This window comes from Aptenodytes forsteri, unplaced genomic scaffold (genome assembly GCF_000699145.1).
Source record: "Aptenodytes forsteri isolate BGI_AS27 unplaced genomic scaffold, ASM69914v1 Scaffold38, whole genome shotgun sequence".
Taxonomy (NCBI): Eukaryota; Metazoa; Chordata; class Aves; order Sphenisciformes; family Spheniscidae; genus Aptenodytes; species Aptenodytes forsteri.
The window spans coordinates 688118-698243 of NW_008795704.1; the positions used below are offsets into that span (position 1 = coordinate 688118).

At 52.8% G+C, this 10126-nt stretch overlaps 1 protein-coding gene across 1 annotated transcript in view; it reads left to right on the forward strand.

Annotated features, from left to right (window-relative positions):
* The window catches only part of CHD6 (chromodomain helicase DNA binding protein 6), a 50550-nt gene extending 41005 nt beyond the window's left edge, over positions 1 to 9545 (forward strand). Inside the window, exons 32-38 of the mRNA XM_019473118.1 lie at positions 508 to 656; positions 944 to 1150; positions 1850 to 2296; positions 2988 to 3179; positions 4991 to 5110; positions 6149 to 6253; positions 8300 to 9545. Of these exons, the coding sequence (XP_019328663.1) occupies positions 508 to 656; positions 944 to 1150; positions 1850 to 2296; positions 2988 to 3179; positions 4991 to 5110; positions 6149 to 6253; positions 8300 to 9190 (2111 nt within the window). The 3' untranslated portion in view covers positions 9191 to 9545. The remainder of the gene's footprint in view (positions 1 to 507; positions 657 to 943; positions 1151 to 1849; positions 2297 to 2987; positions 3180 to 4990; positions 5111 to 6148; positions 6254 to 8299) is intronic.
* Positions 9546 to 10126: the final 581 nt, after the last annotated feature.

Consider the following 10126-nt stretch of genomic DNA (forward strand, 5'->3'; position numbering starts at 1 on the left):
CGAGCCCCCGGAGCAGCCTCCCCTCTGCAGGAGCTGGGGTCCCTCTAGCTGATGTGATTGGGGAACAAAGGGTTGGTGGTTGTGTTTGCCAGCAGGGCTGGCCAGAACCCCCCAACCGGGGCCCCAGCAGCTCTTCTGCTGTAAGCATCCCATGGAATGCAGGACGCCCTTCCCTTCCTGGCACAGGGCACTGCCTGGCGACCAGCTTCTTCTGGAAAGGCATGTGCCCTCCTCCTTGCCCACCTGGGGTATGGGGATGGTCAGGGATGGCGGCCACTGCAATACAAGCCCTCCAGACTCAGCCCAGGGGAGTGCTGACCCTTCCTGAGCAGCGTGGGCCACCTGCCGTGACCCAGAGCTGCTGCGTTTCTTGGTGGCTGGTTGCGGAATAGAACCCTTGTGGAGCCAGCTGGGCACTGGGGTGGGAAGGTGTGAGGAGTTGCTCCCACCTCGAGAGGGTGAGAGAGGCAGAGCGGTGATGGGCTCTGTTCTCTGTCGCTTTCTCAGATGGTCCAGAGAAGTACTTGGAGGAAGAGAGCAAGAGTTCTGCTTCTGTCCTGCCTGGGGAGATGGATGACCTTCAGGATGCCCGGGCACCGACCATCGCCCAGCTGCTGCAGGAGAAGACACTTTACTCCTTCTCTGAGTGGCCTAAGGTGAGTTTAAAATTGACACTGTTTGTATTGGGAGAGTTACTGCGTAATCCTGACCAGCAGTGGCTCACACAGCCCCAGCTCTGCCTCCTGGTCCTCCGCACACAGCTCCCCGTGGATGCTCTAACTGGGGTGCTCTTCCCAAGCACCCGTGCCGTGGATATGCCTGCCCCAAAGTAGTTCCCCGCTGAGCTGAGGTCACCAGGGCTGGCGCTGTCTTTAATCCTGAGATGACATACACGAGTCAGTCATTCGAGTCCCAGCCTGACACCGTCTGATTCTGTTTGCAGGACCGTGTGATCATCAACCGCATTGACAACATCTGCCATGCCATCCTGAAGGGCAAGTGGCCTTCCTCCAGCCAGCAGTTTGAGACACAAAGCCTGCTGACAGCTCCAGCGGTAGCCAGCAATGCCGGCAGCAGGAACAGCTTTGCTGAGTCAGAAGCCCCTGATCCCAGCTTCAATAATGGGGTGTTAATCTCACAGGTACAAAAGGTGAGGGGGGCCCTCAGGCAGGGACAGGCTTGGGACTCTGGGGTGAAGCATTGCCCAGAAGTGCTCAGGAGTTTTTCAAGCAGAGCCTGGGTTTTCACTGCCTCTTGGTGCCGCTTGTGGTGTATAACACATGGCTTAAGCCACTTGGTCCCCTCCACTGAGGGCTCCTGGTGAGGTCTCTGTGTTCTCAGCCCCCTGCCAGCCCTGCTCACGTCCTGGGAAGGTGGCTGTTCTGCGACAGCTCTGCAGCTCCTGTGGCTGCAGAGATGTTTCCAAAGTCAGCACTGGAGCACCCGGCATGGTCAGGGGGAAAAGGGGACACTGCCCTGGTGTCCCAAAGGAAAGGGTGCAGGAGAGGGCACTGCCCCGTCAGTCACCAGCTCTCTCTCATCTCCTCTCACTGTTGGACACAGTGCAGAGGCAGAAGCTGCTGGCCTGGGACCCCAGCCTGGTTGCCCAGAAGCTGGCGGAGCACCCAGGGTTATAGCACCTTGGGAGATCAAAGTGTGTGTGAGGGTGCTCCAGCACCATCCCCACACAGGGAAAGAGAGGTGTGATGTGCCCAGGGAAAGAGCATCCTTCAGGGCTCCTGTGGAGAGGCAGAAGAGCCTGACCATTAACTGTGTTGGTTCGAAGAGCTGTGGTCCCTGGGCAGTGCGCAAGCAGCCGTAACCCTCTCCATGGCTTTGATACACACAGGAAGGTTTCCTGACCCCTGCCTTTGCAAAGGACGAGCGGAAGCACAGGAGGCCCTATGAATTCGAGATGGAGAGAGATGCCAAGCAGAGGAGCTTGGAGCAGCTAGCAGCAACCCATGTTCATCCACCCATTGTGCTGAACGGCTGGCGTGACACAGCGGTGGACTTGTCCAGAGCCTCTGACGGGTCCCCGGGGAACTCCTCTCCTTTTCCTCTGAACACAAACATGCCCAAACTGGGGACCGTGAACACCCTCCAGGGTTCCTTGGGCATGGACTTGTCTGGCATCCTCCAGGCAGGGTTAATCCATCCTGTCACAGGACAAATTGTAAACGGCAGCCTCCGAAGAGACGATGCTGCCATGAGGAGGAGACGGGGCAGGAGAAAAAATGTAGAAGGGATGGACCTCATCTTCTTGAAGGAGAGGCCTCTTCCAACCAGGCTGCAGGTGGGTTGATGCTCCCCCCTTTCACATGGCCCTGATGGAGTCAGCACAATTTGTCTCATGGTCCAGCTCTCCCCTACAAGCTCTGCTGCCAATGACAATGCGGGACCTCCTCCAGGACAGCTTGGCTTGTGCTGGAGCAGGCAGGAGCGGAAGTATCCAGGGAGGAAGGGAAGTTTTCCCTCTGGCTTGCAGCACTCTGCCTGGAGTGTTTGAGTCCTGTTAAGCATTATCAAAAGCAGCTGTCCCACCTCAGGGTGTGTCTAGGGTTAGAGAACATGAGGAAAGGTCCTTTACTGCATTGGAGCTGTGGCCAAGAGCCTGCCTGCACCCTTTCTCCTTCTAACCTGGGATCCACTCAAAGAAGGCTGGGGATCTGGGAGCAAGACCAGTCCCTCTAGACCACTTTTAGGAGTGATCTGGGGGGAAGTTGGTCCTGTGGGTGAACAGGGTGTTTCCAGGTGAGTTCAGAAGCATCTCCCAGCTCCCTCTGCCCTCCATGCCACCAGTGCTGGGGACGGAGTGGAAGTGTAATGCGGTGGTGGGTGGTAATTTAAGGAACAGGTATTGGGAATATGTGGATTAATCTGTGTGATGGGAGCAGATGACCTGCTTTGGGAGCTCTGCTTATCTGGGTGCGCATGCATCACCACGTGCTGCTGATGGGCTCTCCCTGCTCCTCCCTCCATGTCAGGATGTTCAGGAAGACCAGCCGCAGCCCCCCCAGAACAGTCCCCTCCCCGATGGATCGGTTGCTGCTACCTCAACTCCACAGCCAGTCCCAGCTGCAGGCAGCCAAGCAGAGAAGGCTGTCCCAAATAAGAGTCTCCTTGACTGGCTCCGTCAGCAGTCCGACTACACACTCGACGTTCCCGGCTTTGGCACAGTAAGGGTGGCCTTCAGTGGCACGTGTGTGTCTGTCTGCCTTGTGTGTTGCCCTTTGTGTTAGGTTTTCTGCAGTTGCTCTTGAGTTCAGGGCTTCCATGAAGTGTCTCAAAATGCAGCCTTTTTCCCTGTACTGTGGCTTGTGGTGTTCATCAGGGCTGTTTGGGAGGCTCATCACATGTTTGGGAGGCGGGCACGGTTCCCTGTACAGCAGTGAAAGGCACTTGCTGAGCTGCGTCCTCATGCCCCAAGGTCCGTTCTCCAGCTCCAGTGCATCCGTCTGCCCAGTGCACAATTAGTCCAATGTCTTCCAGAAGCACCAGGGATGGGGAGAGAAATGGGAAAAGGGATTTGGGATGCTCGAGGTCTGTCTGTGTTACTCCCTTTCACCTGGGGTCATTTTAGGCAGTGCTGTTGTATTAAATAAGGTTCCCAGACAAGAGGAAACCTCCTCGCTTTAAAAACTGGACCAAAGCGGCTGTGTTGCAGGCTGCAAAGGCTGTGGTTGCATGGCCGCAGGCGCCGTCAGAAAGCAGAGTGGCAGAGGGTGGGGGGCAAAGTCTGTCTGATTCTTCTTGCCGTCTCATAAGCACCCGCCTCTTGGTTTCACGGGTTGGTTTGCTCCAAGTTTCAGCTTATTTAGCCTATTAGACCATGTGGTAGGCAGAGCACAGGCTGTAAAACAGAGTAGGAAGAAATGTGGTGGTATTACATAAAAGACTGTACATCTTGGTCCTGGAGGATTGTGTGCCTGAGGCAGGGATTCCCTGGAGCTTGGAGTACAGGCAAGCCGTTAGTGTTTTGGAGCTCGTTAGAGATGAGAGATGTGGAGCCCACCGTTTGCTCAGGCAGGATGGCCATTGCTTTTCAAAGTCCAGAGATAGATGCAGCTCTGTGCCCAAGGCCAGACTCCCAGTAGCACTGCAAGAAGCAGTCAGATGGTGGAGCAGGCGTGGAGGTGCCTTCCCACGCCTTTCCATTGCCCTTGCCCTCCATGGGGGCTTACTGGAGCTCGCCCAGTCTGGCCATGCCGCTGGTGAACCTCTTGCTCCCAGCAAGCCCCCTGTGCCCTGGGCCAACCCTGCAGGGTCTCCCCTGTCAGGGCGGGTGTCCTCTCTCCAGGTAGGATGGATTGAAAGCTGCTTTGGGGTACTGCAGCAGCTCAGCTTGTTGAAGGACAGACCAAGCTCAGGGTCTTTTCTTTGACTTTCAGGAATCAGAGCCTGCAGTAGTTCATTATAATGCTACATCTCTGCAGGCACGTTGACTCGGTGCACACAGTGGGTGTGCAACAACTCAACTGTAACTCTGTAGGTTGCGGTCCTGAAGGGTTCTGATCCCAAAGAAACATGGTGCAGCAGCTCTGTGGTGGGAACAGCTGAAATAGGAGCAAAACAAAGCACAGATGAGCTGGTGAGAAGTGGGTAGCTGTATCAGACTGACACGAGATGGCACACACAGACCTGTTCTCTCTTTCTTTCCTAGTTGTAGTTAGCGCCTCGTTTACAGATGCACGTATATGAATGGGCAGCAAGTTACAGTTTTAGGACTGGAGGGGAGTTAGAAAGGGCTGGAGCAGTCTAAGTGGGGTACACTGAAAACCCCTTTATACCTACAAAAATCAGTTGTCCTCATTTAAGAGCTGGCCCTGTGGCAGAGACCAGCTTGTGCCACTCGTGCTGCTCCCACCCAAGTCTGCAGGGACCCTCTGTCCCTTGGGAGCTCATCTGTGTCACTCTCCTGCAGGGCTTGTAGCCGTCCAGGCTCATTAGGCCATCTAGTCTCATTAATGTTGTCTTGTTTGCACTCCAGAATTTTTCAGACAAGCCCAAGCAGAGGAGGCAACGCTGCAAGGACCCCAGCAAATTGGACATTAACTCACTCACGGGAGAGGAGCGGGTGCCTGTGGTACATAAGGGTACCGGACGGCGGGTAAGCGAAGGCCTGTTCTGTGCTTTGCCCTTGGTGTCTTAAAATGCTTAGCAGACCCCAAGCTCACTGGGGGCCAGATTTAATCCAGAGAAGCCTGTGGATGGGACAGAAATCTGGAACACGTCACTGATCTACACTATCCTGTAACACGTGTGTGCCCGAGGGGACACAGACCTGCGAAATAAGTGACTTTGAAGTAAGGAAAGTCTGAGTGTCCACCCTTGCCAGGGTACACAGACCCTGCAATAGCAAGGGGATTCAGCCTTTGGCTTTAAAGCCACCATTGGCACAGCCCTGGCTGGTGCTTCCCGTTCCGGATTTGATTGTTCCCCCTGAATTCACTGCAATATGCCACAAATTGTAATATTGCCATGCAAATATCTCTGTTTTGTTCCTCCTTACGAGGTACAGGCAGAGCATACCAATAACCATCCAAGTGCTGGGCATGCGGGAAGTGGAGGGTTTAAAGGGCTTTTTCTTGCTTACTGAGCAAGGAGCATGGGTTTACTTGTCTGCAGTTTAATCTCCAGTGCACTGATATTCACCTCTCTGAATGAGAGGGGAAGTTTAGAGATACTTTCCACCCAAACACACCCAGGACTGCACTAGGTCAGAAGGTGATGTGACATTAATCACATCTAAAACCAAAACTAAAGAGTGAGGCAGAAAGAGGCTGTTTCAGCTACATCTGTGTTTCCCTCTGTCACACCCACGATGGCCGTTGGAGACCTGGGTGAATTGGTGGGTTTGTCCAGTTCTGAGCATGGCTTTTATAGAAGCTCTATCCCCATCGCTTGTTCATGGGGAGAGCGATGGGACAGGCCACAGAGGCTGAACTTGCCTTTTCTCCCTGAACTGTGTGTCTGGAGGCAGCAGGCGCATACCGCGTCCTGCAAAGATGTGTAGCAAGGGAAGAGTCTCTGCCACAGCCAAATTGCAGCCCAAAGCAAGGAGCTAAGGGAAGTTTAATCGTATTTCTTGTATTATTTTACATAACTCTTTCTGCAATAGAGGTCATCCTTCTGCTGTGTTTTATAGTTAGGGGGAGCCACAGCACCAGCATTGAAGGAATTGCCAAGGTGGCTTGATGCAAACTTGGAGTATGCTGTTGCAGCTGACTGGGCTGACATTGTTAAGCTTTCAGTAAGTTAGAGCTTTTGGAGAAATCTGTATCATGTCATCTTTTCTTTCCCCTCCCCATCCCCACAACCTTTCTCCAGTGAGGATCTGGGAGCTGCGAGGCAGGACCTCAGCTGCACACGCAGGAGGGGATAGCTGCAGGGCCAGCAGCACCGGGAGCACTCATGGCAGAGAGGGAGGTTGGGCACGTGCCACAGCTCAGCGGTGCGGCCAGGGGAAGGAGAGAAGGGGGTCAGCACCCTGGGAACAGGGCTCAGGGTGACTGTCCAGAAAGCCTCGGGATGCTTCGAAATAGCAGGGGCAAGAGAAATGCCATAGGAGCAGTAATCCACCTCGGGTGCTGGATGGCAGGGAGTGTACAAAACACATTCTCGCGGGTCAAATTTTCAAAAATACCCTCAGCCAAGGCTTTTCATCAGCTCCTGCAAACTCTGCCTGCGCAGACCTCAGCCCACTAAAGGCCCCAGAGGTCACCAGGCCTGAAGGCTCAGACAGCGGCAGGGAGAGGGGCAGGACAGAGCTGACCCTTGCCGCATTCATTCACCCTGTTCGTCAAGCCAGTCCCTGCCCCGGTGCATGGCAGACCCTGAGGAGGAGGAGCGCTCTTCCCTCCGGCACACGGGTGCTGCCAGTTCGCCCTTCCCCGCCCTGTGGGCTGGCCTTATCCGGACTTCTCCCTACGGTCCCTCTCGCCTGCTCCCTGGTTTTGTGGCTGCAGTGGTTTGTGTGATGCCCTTACGGGGGGCTGGAAGGGGAATCAGTTGGCTTAGAGATTTGTACTGCTCTCAAATTTGCTTTTAATTAGCGCTGGAGATTTGGCATGGTTTGTCCCACTCCCCAGGAAACAGCTCCACGTCTGGGCTGGCGTCAGTGCCCCGTCTGGGCGGCCAGCACCCATGTGAGCTGGCAGCTATTCCTTACCTTTGTTTGCAGGGGACGGTCTCTTTGCCAGTAGGAATAGCTGTGTGCCTGGCCACCGCCCCGGGCACCCGCTCACATACCCTGGTTCGGCGGCTGCATGCCCGTTAGCATTTGCACCCCCAAGCCCCATCAGCACTTTGCTTTTGGCGAGGGCACATCCGTCCTGGCACGTGCATGCGGAGGGACGTCTGGCTACTCCAGGCGCTTGGGCGGGAGCATGGCGTCAGCTGCCGCGTAGAGCCCAGGCGCGGTCATGGTCCCATGCAGGTTTTCCCATGTGCCAGTGGGAACAGAGCAGAAGATTCTCCCTCTTTGGGCAGTAGCTGTGCTGTGCAGACTGCCAGGGTCATTTGATTCAAGTTTCTGCACTGCAGGTGTCAATGGGAAGTACTTTTCCTACCTAAATCTATTATTGGAAACGGTTCAAAGAGCGGCGATACTGAAACTCAAGGGAGCCACGAAGGGAAATGTTTCAATGTCTGTGATGAGGATGCTGAAAAATGGAGTTTTAAACTGCACTACGGATCCCCCCACGCTGCTCTGTGTAACCGGACAGTCTCGCCCAGTTGTGGCCGCTGGGTTTTGGTCCCATATCTGAATGCCTAGAAGAACCTTCCTGGCGTCTCAGCGAAGTTCTAACCAGGAGCTCCTCAGACAGCATGTCCACTCTCTGTATGTCATCCCATGCAGCTTTGCTGTCCTGCAGAGCACTGAAAATTTGGCCCTTCACATCTAAAAGACATGATTTTTCACCTGTTGCTGAAGCCACGATTAAAGCTGGAAGGGGAGCTAAGTTGGCATCTGACACAGAGCTGTCCCGGTGCTTCTCGTGTTGTGAACAGCCTATGCTGACGGCTCGGGTGAAAATGCGGGGTAAAAATGTGCTTCCTCCTTTCCTCCCTGTGCACTTTGACGCTGCAGTATCATGCTAGGGCAGGGCGAGGGTGTTTTGCATTTGGCAGCATCCCTTGGGGAAAAGTTGTGTGTACCTCTCAAATTCCATATCATGTAGGCAAATGTTTCTGTGCTGACACCATCTGGGATGCAGATGCGAGCACAGAAAAGCCAGATTTCCTTTGATGCAGTAATAACTGTCACGTGTTTTCTGTTGTGTGTGTTCGTTTTCAGGGCTACTTACCGGAAAGCAAATTCAATCGCATCCTAACCGAGCCTGTGCTCCGAGACGCAGGGCCCCGCCGGAGGGGGAGGAGGCCCCGAAGCGAACTCATTAAAGGCCCCGGCGTTGTAGCAGATTCTTCTTCTGGAATGGGACCATTGTTCATGAACGGACTGATTGCTGGGATGGATCTAGTAGGACTTCAGAACATGAGAAACATGCAAGGGATCCCTCTGACCGGGCTGGTTGGGTTTCCTGCTGGATTTGCAGCAGTGCCCGCCGGCGAGGATGTGAAAAGCACCCTGAATATGTTGCCCATGATGCTGCCGGGCATGGCTACTGTACCACAGATGTTTGGCGTTGGAGGACTTCTCAACCCCCCCATGACAACTACTTGTACTGCAACTGCTCCGACTTCGTTAACAAGCACAACAAAAAGTGGTACAGCCAACGCAGAGAAAGCTACTGAGGATAAACAGAGTAGCCAGGATGTGAAAAAAGAAACTCTCTCGGAAGATAAGCCTGGTCCTAGTTCGTTTTCTAATCAGACAGAATCCGCAATAACTACCAGTAGTCCTGTAGCTTTTAACCCGTTTCTTATCCCAGGGATGTCTCCTGGACTGATCTATCCCTCAATGTTTCTTTCCCCTGGCATTGGCATGGCGCTGCCTGGCATACAGCAAACCAGACACTCGGAGGCAGCGAACCTGGAAAGCCAGAAGCGGAAGAGAAAGAAAGCGAAAGGGGAATTGGCAAACCCAGAGCCAGAAACTGTCTCGCTGCCGGAAAAAGAAGCTGCAAACAGTCAAAACTGTACAGAGCAAACACCGCCTTTGTCGGCAGAGAAAGAGCAGGACGGACCAGCAGAGGAGGAGCGTGCAGCGGCTCGCGATACCAATTAGAACTTTTGTTTCATTGAAAAAAAACACAAAAAGATTGTGGCTTGTGAGTTTCTTATCCCATAAACTCTTTGTTACTTACCCTCCTGCCCCGCTCCGCCTTCATAAACCTGTGTTTCCATGAGTAATATTATCTACCTAATTCCCTGTCAGAAAAAACTCTGGTGACATACTACATGTTAATAGTTGCAGGGTCTTGCCACTTTATTAGATAAACAGTGTTGTCTAGCTAGTATGGGAGGCACCGAATTCTCGTTCTGTTTTTCCAGTCGTTCATCCCAGCCGACGATAGCAAATCCAGTACTCGGTCACCCCCCCAAATTGCTCACTCCTTTGAGAAGAAAAAGCAGCAAAAAAACAAGAGCAAAAGAAAAGTCTTTACCTCTTGGTCTACACGCAGACAAGGGTATTTCTGTCTACAGCGACACTGAACGAAAAAGCCTGTATTTGGGGGTAAAAAGCACAGCTATAGTAAGTGCTAATGTGTATTTTTGATTTAAAGTATTTCCCTATTTTATCATGGTTACTAGAATAGTAGTATAGACAGAAGTATATAACTAATGATTGAAAATGCATATATTCATTTCTTTGAAAGGAAAAAGCGTAACTGGTAGTGATATAATTTCTTTATCACCCCCACCTCAAAGGTTTGGAGACAAACTGCAGCGAGTGAAAATATGACGTAGACATTCTTTTGTATTTTTTAAAACCAAAGTTTGGTTTTACGTTAAGTGGAGTTTAGTTGCCCTTTCCTCGATAGTTACAAGAACTTTTCAGCTTGAGCTGGAAAGGTTTTGCACATCTTGCATGACTTTTTTGGGATTACTGTACCTGTAGCTACCAGTTTCTTCATCATTCTGCTAGTCTTCAGTTCTCCTCTATGGCGTTAGTTCTCATCTATGGCATTAGAAGTGCTGTAAAGGTATTTTTTTCCAGCTG